The sequence below is a fragment of the Gigantopelta aegis genome, chromosome 14 (genome assembly GCF_016097555.1).
Source record: "Gigantopelta aegis isolate Gae_Host chromosome 14, Gae_host_genome, whole genome shotgun sequence".
In the NCBI taxonomy this organism is placed as follows: Eukaryota; Metazoa; Mollusca; class Gastropoda; order Neomphalida; family Peltospiridae; genus Gigantopelta; species Gigantopelta aegis.
In genome coordinates, this window is record NC_054712.1 from 5,583,542 (window position 1) to 5,604,383 (window position 20,842).

At 35.6% G+C, this 20,842-nt stretch overlaps 1 protein-coding gene across 3 annotated transcripts in view; it reads left to right on the top strand.

Annotated features, from left to right (window-relative positions):
• Nucleotides 1–20,842, top strand: part of LOC121388573 — a 168,686-nt gene that overhangs the window by 132,802 nt on the left and 15,042 nt on the right. For all 3 annotated transcript variants that reach the window (XM_041519963.1, XM_041519962.1, XM_041519961.1), the window contains exons 19-20: nucleotides 10,220–10,343; nucleotides 18,340–18,568. In XM_041519963.1, the coding sequence (XP_041375897.1) occupies nucleotides 10,220–10,343; nucleotides 18,340–18,560 (345 nt within the window). In that variant the 3' untranslated portion in view covers nucleotides 18,561–18,568. The remainder of the gene's footprint in view (nucleotides 1–10,219; nucleotides 10,344–18,339; nucleotides 18,569–20,842) is intronic.

The window sequence follows — 20,842 nt, forward strand, 5'->3', positions numbered from 1 at the left end:
TTTCTGATACCTGTTGCTTTCTGTGGGCCCCACAAATAGAAAGTCATCTAATACATGAACACATGGATAAGGGGACAGTTTGTGTTTCACTATCCACTGTAAAGCTGAGCTAAATTGCTCAAAGAGTTGGCAAGAGTAGCTAAGACCCATTGGAAGGGTCTTATCGTAGTAAAATTGTCCGTCTATTGAAAACCCCAGGAGATAATAATCTGTGGGGTTGATGGGGATAATCCGGAAGGCATTTTCAATGTCGGTTTTTGACAAAAGGGACCCTTTTCCTACTTGTTTTATCAGTACAACTGCGTCATCAATAGTTTGGTAATGCACTGAACATTCACTTTGGGGAATGCCATCATTTATTGAGTGACCTACTGGAAACGAGAGATGATGTATCACCCTGTATTCATTCTGCTGTTTTTTGGGGATTAAACCCAGAGGTGAGACCTGAAGGGTCGGAAACGGAATATTTGAAAATGGACCTTCCACTTTACCGAGTTCAGTTTCTGTATTTATTTTCTGCTTTAATACAGGTAAATTTTCCAATGCAAACTTCAAATTTTTGGACATTCTATGCTGACGGCTCCCCAAATAGGGAATATTAAAACCGAACTGGAAACCCAACATAAGGAAATCTTTTTTATCTTTTGGATACCCATTAAGCCAGTAGTTCAACCTGTCAAGTTTTACTGGAGTAACAATCTGGTTGCCCTCAATAACTACTGCTTCCTGGTGTTGGACTTGGCTTTTTTCCCATTTTCCCATTTTCCCATTTTCATTTTGGGCTGTTCCTGAACTTTTGAAACACAACTTTTTGGGGTGATTTTCCCCACATTTTTGACAGCTGTGTGTAAAATTGCAGTGTTTGGGGGATTGATTGTTTTACAAATACCATTTGTCCCTGCTTTTCTACGAGTGAAAATTGCTGACTTGTATCACTTTTGTTGATCAACAATCCCAAATCAATGTATTCATTGGCCCAAATTTTTGCCTTTAGTTTGGCATCAATCCCTAAATCAAGAGGCTTACTTATACTTGTCAGCTCAAAATTTTGCGTACCTGAATCTGGACTGCTTTCGGGATTGACCAGGTCACCCAAAAGTGGTGTAAGATTTTGTATCGAAGGCAAGAGGCAAGAGGCACTGGACGAGTACCTGTGTGTTGTAGGGCATTTTAGTAGGAGGTCCTTCCCTGTCAGCCATCTTGACCTAATAAGAATAAAACTAGGATATATCAAGACATTGATATGAAATTATTATTATTATTATAACTGTTATGATGACAGAATAATATTCAATTAACCACCAATCAAATTCCTACCTTATTTTATATATAAAATAATACAACACAGCAATTCCCATCTGTGCATTTATATATAAAATAATACAACACAGCAATTCCCATCTGTGCATTTATATATAAAAATATTATTATCTTATTTTATATATAAAATAATACAACACAGCAATTCCCATCTGTGCATTCATATATAAAATATTACCATTTGAAATTTGTTCCAACATGCATGTGCACAGCTATTCCATTCTGTGCTGTTATTTCATGTATAACACAGCAATTCCCCTCTGTGTATTAACATATAAAATAAAACTAATGTGCAGCAATTCTAATCTACACATTTCAATCTGCGCTGTCATTTTATATATACATGTAAACTAATACAACACAGTAATTTTCATCTGTGCATTTATATATAAATTCAGAACTGAGTGCCAGTTTAAACTACCTCTACACTTTTTATTAAGAACAAAGCTAAAAAGTGTTTCCACTCTGTGCTTTCTTCTTATACGTGTTTACCATAATTTATATATAAACGATCAACAAGTGGATGACCAGAAGTGCCTTCATTTTTTTATATAAAATAATACAACACAGCAATTCCCATCTGTGCATTTATATATAAAATCAAGGATTGTGTCGTAATAACTCATTATTATTCTTATGATAGGTCTGCAATTGAAATGTGTCCATTAGTAATCCAACCATTACTGATCTTGTAGATTAATTGTTGCTCAGTTGGCTACTTCTACAGTCCTTGTATGATGGCCCCCCGAATGTTTCTGAAATATTTCAAGAAACCATGATCATTGAAATGAACACCATCAGAGAAAACTGGAATAACACTGTGCTTTATTCCTTTTAAGTTCCAATAAAACATAGTGGTATGTTCCTTTAATTAGCTTTTTAAAGCAACGTTAGCGCAAACCACAAGGTTGTTATAGCGCTCTGACGAAATATTCCTCGTTTTGAATCATGGGAGCAACTGTAGAAGTGTCACTCTATTTATTCCGTACCGCCGTTTTAAAGTATCGAATACAACCACAAGACATAGTATTATCTCTTGTGCTAGGTCAGCATCTGCATTTGGTACATCTAAATCGTTGCCGGCTAACTGCAAAATTATATGATCCGGGCGAAACCTATTAATTTTCTGTTCCATCATAGCGATATGAAATCGACTGCCCACGCGTCCACTGCTAATTCCGAACATTTCTACAGTAGCGTCCAAATTAAAATTGACAAAATTGTTGTGTTTTTAAACGTATGTCTGCATTCGCCGCACGCGAGAACTCCCCAAAATCAATATTTTCGGCATGGCGTTAAGTAATTTACCACCTGTAGCCAAATTCTTGACTAAATTTTTCTTAATAATCGCTGGTTTCGTGGTTTAAAATTTAAATGTTCACTTGTTAGCCTAGTCCTGGCGAGAGGAATTGCCAGGGGAGATCACCCCATATAACATTATTCCAAGTTGGTAACAAAATGCGGACTGTTTCATTATACCATGCTAAAATGCAGATTTTTCTCATAGTGTAATTGACAGGTTGAATGGTGCATTTGCCATAAATTGTTTTATTTGCAATAAATACCGTTTTCTGAATAAATCGGTGTACTAGACTACATGGCGATTAATATGCAAATATCCTCTATTGAAAAAAACAAGAGAAAAAGTTGGGAAGTGTATTCTCATATATTATTATATTATATGGAAATGAATTGTGCAATTTACAATCTGTGGTTTAGTCTCATGTTTCATAACACCAGTGTTAATTAAATATATAATTTTGCCACTTTTCTACATCATCTATCTGGGCTGTCTGTCCAGGACAGTGGATTAGTTGTTAGTTGGTTAGTGGTTAGTGAGAGAGAAGAGGATGTAGTGGCCTTATATCTACCCATTGAACCCTTAAGAACTCACCCTGGGTTAGAGCCAGTACCGGGCTGCGAACCCTGTACCTACCAGCCTGTAGTCCGATGGCTTAACCTGCCTGGTTTTTTTTTTATAGTAATCTCCTTGAAGGTCCACACACTTCTTACAACACTGCTGCAGTGCCTCCATTACTCTGACAAAGAAAGATTTGGTAAAAACAAAAATCTTCAACAGATGAAATGACATCTTTATCAACTGTGTAATACGCCTGCTAACTCCTTTTTCAGTTTAGAAAATAGGTGGAAGTCAGACAGTGCTAGATCTGGATACTACCGAGGTTTGAGCAGATTCATTGTCCTGCTGGAACAGCACACCTTTCGTGAAACTTTACTGACAGCACATTTGACAGGATATTCTGAAGTCTTTCATGCGAGATACCTACTTCACTGGCTATGTGCCAGGTGGTTAGAGAGATACCTACTTCATTGGCTATGTGCCAGGTGGTTAGAGACATACCTACTTCACTAGCTATGTGCTGTGTAGTTAGAGAGATACCTACTTCACTGGCTATGTGCCGTGTAGTTAGAGAGATACCTACTTCACTGGCTATGTGCCAGTTGGTTAGAGAGATACCTACTTCACTGGCTATATGCCAGCTGGTTAGAGAGATGCCTACTTCATTGGCTATTTACTAGATAGTTACAGAGATGCCTACTTCACCGACTATGTACTAGATAGAGAGATGCCTACTTCACTGGATATGTACTGGATAGTTAGAGAGATGCCTACTTCACAGGCTATGTACTGGATAGTTAGATGCCTACTTCACTGGCTATGTACTGAACAGTTAGAGAGATGCCTACTTCACTGGCTATGTATTGGATAGTTACAGAGATGCCTACTTTACTGGTTGTGTACTAGATAGTTACAGAGATGGCTACTCCACTGACTACGTACTAGATAGAGAGATGCCTACTTCACTGGCTGTACTGGGTAGTTAGAGAGATGCCTACTTCACTGGCTATGTACTGGATAGTTAGAGAGATGCCTACTTCACTGGCTATGTACTGGATAGTTGGAGAAATGCCTACTTCACTGGTTATGTACTGGATAGTTAGAGAGATGCCTATACTTCATTGGCTGTACTGGGTAGTTAGAGAGATGCCTACTTCACTGGTTATGTACTGGATAGTTAGAGAGATGCCTATACTTCACTGGCTGTACTGGGTAGTTAGAGAGATGCCTACTTCACTGGCTGTGTACCGCTGGTTAGAGAGTCCCTACTTAGGCTGAGAATGTTTTGTTCACTCCTCAAATGCTACCAAAATTTAACACTTGTGTTCTGTTACTGGATTCTTATAATGCATGAGACAATTCCAGGTAATTCCACTGCCAAAATATGGCACTCACCAAATTTGCCAATTGCGAATTTTACGAACGATTGGCTCATTTTATTTTTAAGTTGGCGAAAACAATTTGTGTAATAATTGATAATTTCTTGGAAAATAGCTGAATGTTTTACATTTTTTTTAGATAATGTCATTGTGGCAAAAAAAATTTACCCACTGTACCACTGTACTCGAGATTAATGCATACCTTAAAGGGCCAATCTGTCTTGTGTTTTTAAACCTGACTAAATATATAGCCGAAAAAGACCGAAAAGAAGATTAACTGAAATCCAGTCCCATTCCAGAGTAGAAGTAGGTTAACGGATAAAGTTAGGTAATGCAGGCTTAAGACCCTGAAGTAAGTTAACCTTCTGACTACTGCAGGCGAGATATCTCGCCCGACGTCACGTCAGTCGATATACTGTACACTGTATACAGTGCATTCCCCAATTCATATTTCCCGCCGTTTTGCACACGACATTCACCGGAAATGGAAATATAATTTTAAAAAAAAGATTTTTTTTCAAAATGGTGGTTTTTGTTTTGATTTTTTCAATTAAAAATACCTTGAAATTTTGTTTTCAAAAAGTGGTTTTCGGCAAGTATTTTCGCTTGACAACAATGGCGGCACGTTGCGGTAATTTTCAGGGATCGATAGCTGATTGTAACAGCTAATTTGATAATAAATTTGATCGTTTTACCAACAACGAAAATTACCAAATATTGCAATATGAATCGTAGTTCGGGTTTTAAAAAAAATTCTGGTAAAAAACCCACTGTTATCGGGAATAATGGACATAAATACTGGACAGCTGGCCACAAATGCCCGTAAGTAAACGCAACTTTTTCGATTTTTTGCCTAATTTTAATCACCATTAGCCGATCTAAAATAATAAAAATTACAAAAAAAGACACGAAAATAATACTTACCGATTCATATATGAACTTTATTTCATGTATTTATGAAACATTTAAGTGAATATATGTGAGTAAAAATTATAAACTTGTACCCACTCAACGTGGTTTTTGTTAAAAATTAATCCAGTAGTCTAAAGGTTAAACTTGGAACTATCATCAGGTTGCAGGTATTTGAAAACACAGTCACTCTTCCAGTCGCCAAGAATTTTTATAAGATGTAGCAGAACTCCTGCTGAAAGGAGCCAGGTTCCGCCACCTCTGTGCAAAGAATGTGTATTGTAAGTTTTAGTCACAATTTGAGTTCTTTTAACACTGACTGTAGGCGAGTCCAAAGAGTCCAAAAAAGGTTCACAGTTAGTATGTGAAGTGAATTTTCCAGTTTATAACTAAACCCCGGAAATGAGTTTGGTATGTCTCCTGCTAAGTCTAAAAACCGTAGTATCGCTGTAGCTGGACACAAGGGGTGGTCTTTGAAGAAGGGGAGGGTAACAGTGTGGATCCGTTGTTGGAACTGAATAGTTTTGGAACCATGCAGCACCAGACAGCAGCCTTGAGCTGAAAAGGAAATATCCCTTCTGGCCAGAATATGGGGAGAATTCACATTGGTATAGCTTTTGACACAGGCACTCCCAACTCGCATAAGGCCGAAGAAGCACACTAAGAAGGCAGCCATGAACTGTGCATCCACCACTGAATGAAGCTGCAGACAGGATCGAACTCTCAGAAGAATTTCGGGTGAAAAGGGTTCTTTTTGTAACTCTGTATCACCTTTCACTCTCCACATACCCTGCAACACCGATTTCAGCATGTAGTTGGCTTGCAGAGGGTTAGGGAGATTCAATTCCAAGTGAATGACTCGTATTATGTTAAGATATTGTTTAACCGAATTGAACGATTAGGAACGACCCAGGAAAGCAGCAAAATGACAAATATTCATCTTGGTAGCAGGTACTGGACTGCACCCAGCACTTAAACATTAATTCAAGTAGGCTTGTCTATGAGAAGCATAGGTTGTCTTAGTGGATGTTGCATAACACTGTGATAACCATGAAGCCACTTCTGAGTCAAGTTTGTGTAACCAGAATGCACAGGGTAATGAATGCAGCATACACCAATTTGCTAACAATGATAATAGTTTTTGAATGTAACCTGGGGTGAATAATCTAGAAATGGTATCCACTATGCAATTGTCTTTTCCCGGTATATGAGTTGCTGTAATTGAGAAGTTATATTTGAGACACAAATAACTAAGTTCTTGCAGGATACCAATTGATTCTGAGCAAGGTGAAGTTCCTTTGTTAATAATTGCTGCTGTCACAGTGTTATTTGTAAAAATTCCAATTCTGTGACCGCTCCACCATTTGCACCAGCTTTTGGTAGCTTCTAACACAATGGCCAGTTCTTTATTATTGATATGTGCACTCTCAAGATGAGACTGATCAGACTTCCAGTGAGTAAATATCCAGGCTCCTATGGAGAAAGCTCCCCTTGCATATAAAAAAGCATCACAAAACACTGGAATAGTGGGTCGTTCATCCCATTTCAACTTTGTATGGTTACCTGTATGAATATAGGCCAGCCACCACCGAATATCTGGTGATATTGATAAAATCCTGCACTTATGCTTGCTGTTTTTTAACTATCATCAAATCGAAAATACGTCTAATGTGTAAACGAGACCAGTGGAGCCCAAGATAACTTTCCCGCTAAACGTTCAAGCTGCTTTCTTGTAGCTTGTTTCTTTTTAAGAAATGAAGACAAATATCCTGTAATTCATTCACTCTCTTTTGTTCTAAGCTAATGGTACCCATAACGGTATCAATTTCAATTCCCAGGAACACTAATTTCTGACATGGGTCTATTACTTTTTGCCAGTTGATCTTAAAACCTAGTGATCTCAGTAGGGCTAGCAATGAATTATATGCGGCTAAGCATTCCTGAAAATTAGGTCCTGTTATGAGAAAATCATCTAGGTAACATACAATTGACTGGTAGCCTTTGCAGGCCATAATTCGACATACTGCTTGTGTTAGTCATGAGAATATAGAAGGACTTTTTCTAGCCCCAAAAGGTAAGCGACTTTGAAACATATAAGTGGGATGTGCATCTCCTTGAAATGTCCACTTAAGTCCTGTAAACTTAAAATTAGAAGGATGGATTCCCACCGATACGCTGATTTAAGATCCACTTTGGCCAGGAACCATCCTGGCTTTATCATCTGCAGTACATCTTGAATGGACTGAAAGAAAAAGGGGTCTTTCGTGGCATAGTTATTTACTCCTAGGTTATCTGGTTTGCTAAAATCATGAATCAGTCTTATTTCTTTACCGTTTGATTTTGGAATAGCACTAAGTGCCAAAACCACTTTGGGTTTTTTACCGGTTCTGATGTAATTACCTTCAATCAGTTCATCATGGATTTGATTTTCAACGGATTTTTTGTAAGTTGCCACTGACGATAAGTGATTATTCACTTCAACTTCCACCACTAAGCACTGTTTATCACTGTCCACAAGTTCAAAACCAGATAACAAGCCTTTAAGAAGAAATTCTTTATCAATGTCATATTTTAAACATTTATCCCACACATGAAAAGAGTTTGAAAGAGACACACCCGTTGTTAAAGCTGCAGCCTCTCTACACTCACACCCTGGACCGATTAGTTTTTTGACATGTCGTACCTCTCCGAGTCAGAGTTCTGCTCAGTGTTCTTTCTGTGTATAAAATCCGAATGGTTGCTGAAGCAGGTCAAACAGACATGAGAATACCTACAATGTTGTAGTTTACATCCATACCGGCCTTTGACTCTCTCACATATTTGGAGGCCACTGTTTGGGTCGGTTTTGTATCTGTGCAATTGCTGGTTTCGTCCCACAACTCTAGGTGGTCCTTGGTATAGGGTCCCCTGGCCTTCATCTCCCTCTGCTTTCAATGACAGCTGCATTAGATAGGAGTTGTCAGCACCCCAGTTGAAGCCTTGATCAGCTTGTGCTTTCCTATATTCTCGGTCATACACCAAGACAGATTGCCACTGGAAAACTTGGGCCATGGTCGAGATTTTGATCAAGTAGCCAATGTAGTCCATGATAATAGATGTATTCACTTTATCCATGCGAACCATTTCTCTTAAAATCTTAAGACTAGCTTCAAAATATTGTGGATTATTGACTTTATCTAAAGGCAATTTCCTGTCACTGACTGATAATTTACTGTTGGAAACTGACAGTTCCAATCCGGAATCGCTATCCCTGAACCGCTGATCTTTAAGTGGCAGAGAAACGTAGTCGGTTATGCAACGGTAGGTCCTTTTTTTTTTACCTCCGACGTTCCAAGGAATAAGAAAGGATCGAATGTTAAGGCCTTACCGTCATTGCCCGGTGTTTCATTGGTTGTAGATGTCGTCGCCGCCGTGTTGCCGTTGCCCCACAGTCGCATGAGATCGTCCACCGACAAGTGACCGTCCGAATCTAATCGGTGTTGAAATGCATGGGCGCCGCCATTTTCCGGTACCTGTGAAGTTCCCGTTATCGGCTGTTCCCTTCGCCGATCACTTCCAGTCGAAATTCGCTGAGTTTGTTCTTGTAACGTCGGTGGCACAGAATGCAAACTGATCGTTGCTCTTTTCAGCAGCAGTCGTTGACCCAGATTTAACATTTGAAAATGTTCCTCGATTACTTCCGACGTCAATGTTTCGACCGACAGCATAAAATGGCTCAATTTGTTTTTCGTAATTGCTGCACATGCTAGGTATCTAATACTGGAACTAGCATAACTGAAATCAACAACATAAATCTAAAATATATCATTCATTTATTATATTTTTAATAAAAATAAATTCATGGTTCATCGTTATATTGTTTTGGATCTTGAACACAGTGTATCCAAACTTGTACATAAAAACATTTGCCAATTGCTTGTATTGAAGTTTTAACACAGGTGCTGTATGTTTATATATAATCAAGTTGAAATTATACAAACAATTTTTAACACCTATAATATTTATAGGATATTAAACAAGCTTTCATTTCGTATCATGTTTATGTCCCAAATGAAATAATTTTCAATTGTCACAAGCTTTAGTGAGTGACAATAAAAATTATTTCAAGAGGGACATAAACATGATAAGAAATTATAGCTCGTTTAATATCCTATTTATTACCCATAATCAATCTTAATTTATTTCACTCATCTCGTTCCTGTAAGGTTGAAGTATGTCAATCGATGACGTCATCGTGTGACATCAAAAGTGTTACGTCCCACTTGGCATTCTAGTGGGATGTATCACTTTGATATGTACCAAGATATTTTTAACCATTAGGGTAATAAATATATATTATGTTTTATGGTTTAGTATTTGCTACATCACATACACCAGTAACAGTGTGCCACATGTTTTTGGTCTATAGTGTGATGTAAATTAAAATCGTGCAAATAACTGTTAATAAATTTCTCTGAATTGACTGATTATATTTCCATAATCCAAATGGTAAAGTTTCAGGTATTTTTATGTGCATGTTGAGGATATTAAAGCTACCAATACGACATGTGTATATATATATATATATGTGTATTGTGAGATAACTGGTGAATAAATGAAAACATCCATTTTACTTGAGCTTTTTTTTTTTAAATATGATACCGGGTAACCATATTTTTTTCTTTTGGTGTTCACAGATAATTTATTTTCTCAAATGTGGCATTTTGCTTGATCTTGCTGTAATTTGACCAAGTTTGTTGTATCTTTCCAGAAGTCTGTTGTGGTCGATGTGAAAAAAATCCTACTAGCAATATGTGATTACTTGAAAGCATCCTACGAGCCTCTGTGGAAAGTAACTCCAGAGCTCAGTGAGCTGGAGGATAGATTTGCCACGTGTAAGTTCTTTCTTTACTATTTGCAAGGGACAATACCTCAGACATTTAGGCAACCAGTATTCGGTTCCAGAATGCTGCTGTATCTGTAATTAAGCAAATCATGACATGCTGTATATGCCATATATTGGGTTGGAGGATCGAACCCAAATTTATGTTTCGATTCTTTTTCAATCATATAAAAATATTACGCTTTTGAGAAGTACATAGCAAGGTTTTCTTTTATGTAACAGATTTTTATTTCTAAAAAAAATATTACCTCACAAAAATCGACTGCCTGTAGATTTTTCAGTGAGAACTGAACTTGAACTTAATTGTTACAGATATAAACAGGGACGTGCACAGATGATTTTATTATCTTAGATCTATAAACTGTCAATGATTAAAAAATACAATACAGTAAAGTACTCTTTATAACGAAATGGAAGAGACCGTGATAGTTTGTTATGGCAGGAGTTCAGTACTCTTATAACGAACCGGAAGAGACCGTGATAGTTTGTTATGACAGTAGTTCAGTACTCTTATAACGAACCGGAAGACACTGTGATAGTTTGTTATGGCGGTAGTTCAGTACTCTTATAACGAACCGGAAGACATGGCGGTAGTTCAGTACTCTTATAACGAACTGGAAGACACTGTGATAGTTAGTTTGTTATGGCGCTATAGTTCAGTACTCTTATAACGAACCGGAAGAGACCGTGATAGTTTGTTATGGCGGTAGTTCAGTACTCTTATAACGAACCGGAAGACACTGTGATAGTTTGTTATGGCGGTAGTTCAGTACTCTTATAACGAACTGGAAGACACTGTGATAGTTAGTTTGTTATGGCGCTATAGTTCAGTACTCTTATAACGAACCGGAAGAGACCGTGATAGTTAGTTTGTTATGGCGGTATAGTTCAGTACTCTTATAACGAACCGGAAGACACTGTGATAGTTAGTTTGTTATGGCAGTAGTTCATTACTCTTATAACGAACCGGAAGACACCGTGATAGTTAGTTTATGGCAGTAGTTCATTACTCTTATAACGATCCGGAAGACACTGTGATAGTTAGTTTGTTATGGCAGTAGTTCAGTACTCTTATAACGAACCGGAAGACACTGTGATAGTTAGTTTGTTATGACAGTAGTTCAGTACCCTTATAACGAACCGGAAGAGACTGTGATAGTTAGTTTATGGCAGTAGACCTCAGATTATAGTTATCTTCCCATTTGGTTGTCCAAAATCCACAAATTTGTCCGCGCAAGTAGTCTGCTGTTTGACAGTGATTATTTCATGGCAGACAGCTATGAAGTGGCAACCATGTGACTGAAGTGACAGGGGAGAGAATGTAGTTTGTAAACATGTGCAACTTGTTGACATTGAAGACTTGCCTATGGAAATTCCGGCCCATGCAAAAGTAGTGCTGGGTGTACTCCAGCCTGGTTTAGAGGGTGTGTTTGTTTAAACCAATATGCTGGGAGAAAGAGCTTGACAACAGGGCTTGTCCTTTTCAGAGTATTTGTCCCCCAGGCAGGCAGAGGTACATACAAAAATCCATGGGCCTGCTGATATTAATAAAAATGTTATAGCCACTAAGGCTATATAGAAACATATAGTGAAATTAATTGTGGTCTGAGGCCAGTAGTTCAGTACTCTTATAACGAACTGGAAGAGACTGTGATAGTTAGTTTGTTGTGGCAGTAGTTCAGTACTTGTATAACGAACCGGAAGAGACCGTGATAGTTAGTTTGTTTTACCAGTACACATTTGCACAAGTTGGTTATTAATGTATAGGGAGATAAGACTATGATCAGTTCGTTCTAAGCATGTTCATTATAAATGTACTTTACTGTATTCTTTTTATTAAAAGAAAGCAAGGAAATTGTAAGATTGTTAACGATTGGATTCAGTAAATCATTAAGATTGTGAAGTTTAATAAATAATAATTAGAAATTTCAAGAATTTTGACATTAGCTAGAGCTAGAATGTTTATTACAGGTAACAATACCAGGTAAAAAAAAATTTTAAAACTAACAAGGGCATTTTTCATGTATTTTACTCCAAAGGAAGTTGTTTCATTCCCCCATCCCCCACAAACAGTTACATTAAATAATTCCAGTTAATGTAACTATTTATAAATTTATATTGTTTCAAAATCTATTAACACTGACCACCAGGTTGACAAGGAAACCTCTGTTTACACTATAAGTGGCAGCAGAATGTAATTTTGACATTCTTGAGTTTATTACCAAAAAAATTATTATATGTGGGATTTATTTAGGTGGTACTTTCAGAATGCTTGTTTAATCACAAATACAAGTAAAAATACTGGAAAATATGACATTGGCAACTTTGAGATTTCACAGTTAAAGGTTAGCTATGAGTTACACATGCATGCAGTTTAAATTTACATGTACTGTGTTCCCATTAATGAATAAAAACTGTTATTCCTGCTTTTGTTTTCATTTTTGCTTTGCAAACTGTCTTACATAAATACATACATTTATTACATAATGAAAATATATCTGTATTCTTATTGGTCAAAAACCAGTCAAATGACCCGTAAATAGTGATATTGCCCTGAGACGGTCCCACTGGTCCAATCAAAAGTGATATTGCCCTAGGAGATTTAAAGGTAGGGTCAACTCAAACAAGAGCCTTATGTGTTGGAAATATGCATACCCGGACTACAAACACATATAAGCTGACACTTTAGCAAATAAAAAACGCGTAATTTTAGAGTTAATAAAAAAACATGATTATTCCTGCTAACTGAGAGCAGCCATTTTGTTTCATTTTTGTGACGTCCGGTGGTATAGCTTGGGGCGAAGTGACGTTAGCTCCTGACCATCTCCTGTATGTACAGTCTAAACAAAAGCAGTAATTTTCGACAAGGCACTTCTCTTTGATCAACCTGACTTGTAAAACAGCATAAATGATGTAATAAAATAATAAACTATTTAACTAAATATATTTCAAGTTGCATTAACAGTACAAAATGGGGTTATAGTATTTTTCTCTGTTAAATAATCCAAAGGAAAAATTTACACTATTAGGCCTATTGGTATGCTACGTTGGAGCAAAAACGATAACCCATGATACCCAAGTGATAATTTTATTTTCTTTGGGACTACGTACTTGGTCAGTTCTGTGGTTTTAGATGGAAAAGTCTACTTAATCAATATAGTTTTACAGAACTATTTACAGTAATAAACCATGTCCATTACCATTTTAGGGGTGACAGGTAATATTCCACAATACCGGTATGTATTTTTGTGTCTAGACAGCGTCAATTAATTGGCTCATCTGGTTACCAATCAAATACACACCTGCCAATCAGGAATCACAGGTAGAAGCAACTAACAGCATAGACCAATTAACTAACAAAACACTCCGTGTATCATTTCAGTACGTACAATTATGAGTAGGTAACGTAATGTGACATCAACTGCTCAATGTAAACAACCACAAACTTGTGACAAAACACTTTGCTGTCCTTCAACAAAAGATAACATCTTTATTCATACTGAGTTTAATTCCGCAAATACGACAAAAACAAGGTCGTTAATCGTAAAATTTTGTAAGGAATATCTTGCAGATTTAGAAATGTATCTATACATGATCGATATACAACAAAATGCAGGTGGAATCGGCACTCTCAGGATTTTATGTTAAAATAAAAAATGCATTTGGAGATAATCAATAACTACGTTTAGTATAAATTTATGTTCAGATTTATCACATTTTGTGTTTTATTTTGCTGTTAATATGATTTTGACACTCTTGCTGGTTATAATGTCTCGAATTTGATTTAAAGCCGCACACCCTAGTTCCATCCAGCGAAAATAAATTATAATTTGGTTAATCTACAAACCTGTAACACACTTAGATCACGTTTTTATCAAATGGAGTGAAAAAGCAGGTTTTATATCGATAAATACCATGGGAATCCCCATGTCCCAATTGCTTGAAATAATTTTGTAAGTATTCTGATGTCACCGGTAGATGTCGCTCGAAGCACAACAATGCCTACGTCACGACAAATTTCACAGAGTGCGCACAGACTTGGGGTGCATTCTTTTCACCTCTCCTGGACATGTTCCAACTGTTCTGTCCTGGTTGTATCCCCTCTCCAGATATCGTAAGACTTAGCAAAATTATTGGTTTTAAGGGTTTGTAACGTTTTGTATTGAGACACTTACTTGTCTGAACTTTATTGTTACTGAAAATGTTCACGAACTGTGAAGAAAAATCTCACAAATGAACAACAACAAATCGGATGTTGATTGCGCGAACCGTGCACGAGAAAACAAACCAAACCAAAATGATAACGGTCACATGGTATACCAACATCTGTGACATTGAAATGGAAATATCCCGTCTAAAAATAGATTAGACCTTGTCTGCTCAACGTTTTTATCTCAAACGTACGTCCGTTTTTAAGAAATACGAAAAATGCATTTTGTGGTATTACAAAAACCAGGATTACCAGGATTACCAAAAAACACTTCATTTGAATGGAAATGTATATTCTAAATAATAAACGGTAAGTAAAGTGCAATTTTATTTGTGAAAAATGGGTTTAATAGCGAAAAACAACGCCGTAATGGTTAACAACTAGCCGTAACTAGGGTGTGTCCCTTTAATGTCTTGGTAATGTTTCAACTGTTTATTTCCGCATTCCTTTGCTTGTCATACAATGTCATAGGATTATGTGACGTCACTAAATCCCATCAGTTTTACCACATTGCAGAAATTATAAGCATTGGCGTATTTCAATTCTGATAAACAAAGCAGGAATGTACGAGTCTTATGGATAACATTACCGGGTATGTAATAAAATAATTATTGACCACATTTCAGGCAATATCATGTTTTATGGACCAAAGAAATTGAAACATTACGAAGTGTACCGATACATGTTTACTTGGTCTTTTTTCTTCTTTTTTTATCAAACTTCACCCATTTCTTCTGGAAGGAAGAAGTCACTTCTCCTACTTTATCAATTCTAGATTATAGGGCCGTCGACTGGTAATTAAAATATAGTCCAAACTCTCATATCATCATTAAAATATAATAAACAAATGACAGCTAACAGAAACATGCTTTTTATATGCCTGTTCTATGATGGGTCGTATTATGGTATGGCATTGTCCGTCCGTACGTACGTCAGTCTGTTAACTTTTTCTTGTCCGGATCATATCTTGCATACAAATGCATACAGGATCATCAAACCTCACATGTAGGCACAACTTGGGATGGTGGTGTGTCACTGTGACTTACTTTTCATGGTCTACTGCACATAACAGTAAATCGTTGTCCTGACCATATCTTGCTTACAGATACATACAGGACCATCACTACCTCACATGTAGGAACAACTTGAGATGGTGGTGTGTCTTGTACTATTAGTAGGTCACTGTGACCTATTGTTCTTGGTCTATTGCACATAACAGTAAATCCTTGTCTGGACCATATCTTTCCTAGAGATGCATACAGGACCATCAAACCTCACATGTAGTAACAACTTGAGATGGTGCTGTGTTGCGTAATATTACTACCGTAATAGGTCACTGTGACCTACTTTTCATGGTCTACTGCACATAACAGTAAATCCTTGTCCAAACCATATCTTGCATACAGATGCATACATGACCGTCAAACCTCACATGTAGGAACAACTTGGGATGGCAGTATGTTGCATACTTTTACTAGGTCACTGTGACCTACTTTTCACAGTCTACTGCACATACCTGTAAATCCTTGTCAGGATCATATCTTGCATACAGGACCATCAAACCTCACATGTAGGATGGTGGTGTCAATCATACCTGTAACATATTCATTAATATCTATGGTTTTCCATCAAACTCCTGACGGGCGTATCATAAACCTCAACAGTACCCTTGTTTAAATTTATATATCAAATACTTGCATGTTGACAACATTTGCAATGAACAAGTGCCCAAACATGCTACATGCATGTACATAGAAATTGTTTTCTGTGAATTTACAAGTCCAAAGCTTGAATGTAAGAATTTGTCACCCACAGTAACTTTTTTAATAAAATTGCCAGGCGTGAAAATATGACTGAAAGGTTTTGTTGTATGTAGACATATTTCAGGCTATATTTTGTTGTATATAGACATATTTCAAATGTACAAATATTAAATACTGGTAGATACATGTAATGTACACCAGGTGTATAAAGTTTGCTGTGTTTGAGGAGTTTTCCTGATGGCAGTAATTTTGACCCACCGGCACAAGAATGCCGTCAATGATGCTCTCAACCCACAACCATTTATATCTGAAACAGACATTGTTAAGTTTGAGTCTTGTTGTCATTTATACATGTATGTTTGAATTAACTGCATCTGTTGATTCTGGTATTGATTACAATAAATCTCTATGATAATACAGGAATTATGTTTGAATTAACTGCAGGTATTGGTTCTGATATTGAACACATTAAATCTCTATGATGTTACCGGAATTATATGTTTGAATTAACTGCAGGTATTGGTTCTGATATATTGAACACATTAAATCTCTATGATGATACCGGAATTATGTTTGAATTAACTGCAGGTATTGGTTCTGATATATTGAACACATTAAATCTCTATGATGTTACCGGAATTATGTTTGAATTAACTGCAGGTATTGGTTCTGGTATTGAACACATTAAATCTCTATGATGATACCAGAATTATGTTTGAATTAACTGCAGGTATTGGTTCTGGTATATTGAACACATTAAATCTCTATGATGTTACCGGAATTATGTTTGAATTAACTGCATAATATTGGTTCTGATATTGAACACATTAAATCTCTATGATGATACCGGAATTATGTTTGAATTAACTGCAGGTATTGGTTCTGATGTTGAACACATTAAATCTCTACGATGATACCGGAATTATGTTTGAATTAACTGCAGGTATTGGTTCTGATATTGAACACATTAAATCTCTATGATGATACCGGAATTATGTTTGAATTAACTGCAGGTATTGGTTCTGGTATTGAATACATTAAATCTCTATCTTGATACCGGAATTATGTTTGAATTAACTGCTGGTATTGGTTCTGGTATTGAACACATTAAATCTCTACGATGATACCGGAATTATGTTTGAATTAACTGCAGGTATTGGTTCTGGTATTGAACACATTAAATCTCTAAAATGATACCGGAATTATGTTTGAATTAACTGCAGGTATTGGTTCTGATATTGAACACATTAAATCTCTATGATGATACCGGAATTATGTTTGAATTAACTGCAGGTATTGGTTCTGGTATTGAACACATTAAATCTCTATCTTGATACCGGAATTATGTTTGAATTAACTGCTGGTATTGGTTCTGGTATTGAATACATTAAATCTCTATCTTGATACCGGAATTATGTTTGAATTAACTGCTGGTATTGGTTCTGATATTGAATACATTAAATCTCTACGATGATACCGGAATTATGTTTGAATTAACTGCAGGTATTGGTTCTGATATTGAACACATTAAATCTCTATGATGATACCGGAATTATGTTTGAATTAACTGCAAGTATTGGTTCTGGTATTGAATACATTAAATCTCTATCTTGATACCGGAATTATGTTTGAATTAACTGCTGGTATTGGTTCTGGTGTTGAACACATTAAATCTCTATGATGATACCGGAATTATGTTTGAATTAACTGCAGGTATTGGTTCTGATATTGAACACATTAAATCTCTACGATGATACCGGAATTATGTTTGAATTAACTGCAGGTATTGGTTCTGGTATTGAACACATTAAATCTCTACGATGATACCGGAAATCTCTATGATGATACCGGAATTATGTTTGAATTAACTGCAGGTATTGGTTCTGATATATTGAACACGTTAAATCTTTATCTTGATACCTGAGTTATGTTTGAATTAACTGCAGGTATTGGTTCTGGTATTAAACACATTAAATTCTATGATGATACCGGAATTATATTTGAATTGACTGCAGGTATTGGTTCTGGTATTGAACAAATCAAAGAAAACTACGAGGAACTGGGAATTGTATTCCCCATCAGGGACACAACTAAGAAAGGTTCTGGTCGGGATTCTTTGTCAAAGACAATGGAATCATTGAAGCAAAAAGAGACAGACATCAGAATAAGTGAAGCTCAGGAAGAGAGAGCTAAGCAGAGAAGAAAGAGGAAGACAAAAGCGACCGAAAGGGAATGAATGACAAAGTGAGTACATTTTGATCATATAGTGCCGCACCTGAAATTTGGCAAATTAGAGGGCAAGTCCATTTAGGTATAGGGGAATGTCCGAGTAACTCTCCGTTAGGGCTGAGTCCCACTATTTTTCAGGAATGGAGAGTTACGAGGATATTCCCCTGCTTAAAATAAACCAATAAAGAAATATTATATATCAAAAATGTAAGTACAGATTTTAGCTTTATTGGTTCTGGAGGGGTAATAAACTAGTGGGTTTTTTATCCATTACTGAAAGGTGATGGACAGATTTCCAATGGTGTAACAGTGCAGGTATATTTTAACCTAGATTACGTACTGGAGATTGTTTTAGGACATTATAGTGAGAAATTAACCCTTATCCTGCCGCATTCTTTTTGCTAAATTTAAAGAATTTTCACCTGTTCTACATTTCTAGTAATTTTATTAAAATCCATGGGCATTTTAACATGAAATTACACCCATATATACCATAATGATCCACCTACGTAATGATAGCATTTTGTAGATGGTTATTTTATTTATGTTACCATGGCAACAGCTGCAAATTTCAATATACAATTTTTTCATTAATAATTAAGAAAACATGAATAAAACACTACAATTTTTTGTTTAATTTAAGTGTATGCTGTGATTTATTAAGCATAGTGATTGATTTAAAGAAAAAATTAAGCAGACTGCCATTTTTTTCAGAATAATAGGGTGCAATACACATACTGTCATCAACGCTTTTTTGTAAATTATGAAGATAATGTCCAACATTAACTATTATACATTTTTAGTAATATTATTAAAATCAGTTGACATTTCAGCATGAAATTACACACATATATACTAAGAATATCCATCTACGTAACGCTAACATTTTATAGTCAGTTATATTATTTATGTTACCATGGCAACAGCTGCAAATTTCAATATACCATATTTTCATTAATAATTATGAAAACTTTAATTAAAAACTAATATTTTTCTTTTAATTTAAGTCTATGCTGTGATTTATTAACCATAATGCTTGATGTAAAGAAAAAAATAAGTTGACAACCGCGTTTTTTCTGAAAAATAGGGTCAGATGCGCATTCGGCTATCAACACATTTTTGTAAATTATGAACATAATTTCCAACATTAACTATTATACATTTCTGGTAATATTATTAAAATCAGTTGACATTTCAGCATGAAATTACACACATATATACTAAGAATATCCACCTACGTAAGGCTAACATTTTATAGTCAGTTATATTATTTATGTTACCATGGCAACAGCTGCAAATTTCAATATACCATATTTTCATTAATAATTATGAAAACTTTAATTAAAAACTAATATTTTTCTTTTAATTTAAGTCTGTGCTGTGATTTATTAACTATACTGCTTGATGTAAAGAAAAAATTAAGTTGACAACCACGTTTTTTCTGAAAAATAGGGTCAGATGCGCATTCGGCTATCAACACATTTTTGTAAATTATGAACATAATTTCCAACATTAACTATTATACATTTCTGGTAATATTATTAAAATCAGTTGACTTTTCAGCATGAAATTACACACATATATACTAAGAATATCCACCTATGTAAGGCTAACATTTTATAGTCAGTTATATTATTTATGTTACCATGGCAACACCTGCAAATTTCAATATACCATATTTTCATTAATAATTATGAAAACTTTAATTAAAAATTAATATTTTGCTTTTAATTTAAGTCTATGGTGTGATCTATTAACCATACTACTCGATTTAAAAAAAGAATTAAGTAGACAGCCAATTTTATTTTTGAATAATAGGGTCAAATGCACATACTACCATCAACACATTTTTGTAACTTATGGACATTGTGTCCAACATTACCTAGACACTAAAAATATGTATACTATCTCTATTACTTTATATATCTTTGTCAAATGACACAAGATTTTAAAAAAGGTATATGTCCTTTCACTTCTTGTCATTTTCAAATGAACATAATTAATTCTGTTACCATGGTAACCAGTGCAAAAAGAGGAACCGTTTCCCATATGAAATGTTTTAAATGAATTTATTTGAATACAAATCACTGTATAATGATGTAATAATAAGCTCCCAGCTGTTTACAAGAGATGGGTGAAAATTGTGAATTCTGTTACCACAGTAACCAATGCAAAACAGAAAATTTCTAAAAAAATATCATTTTCAAGGACTGAGAAAAAACAACAATGTATAGTGACATAATTGTACTATGCCTGTAGAAAAGATATATGAAGCTTATTAATTCTGTT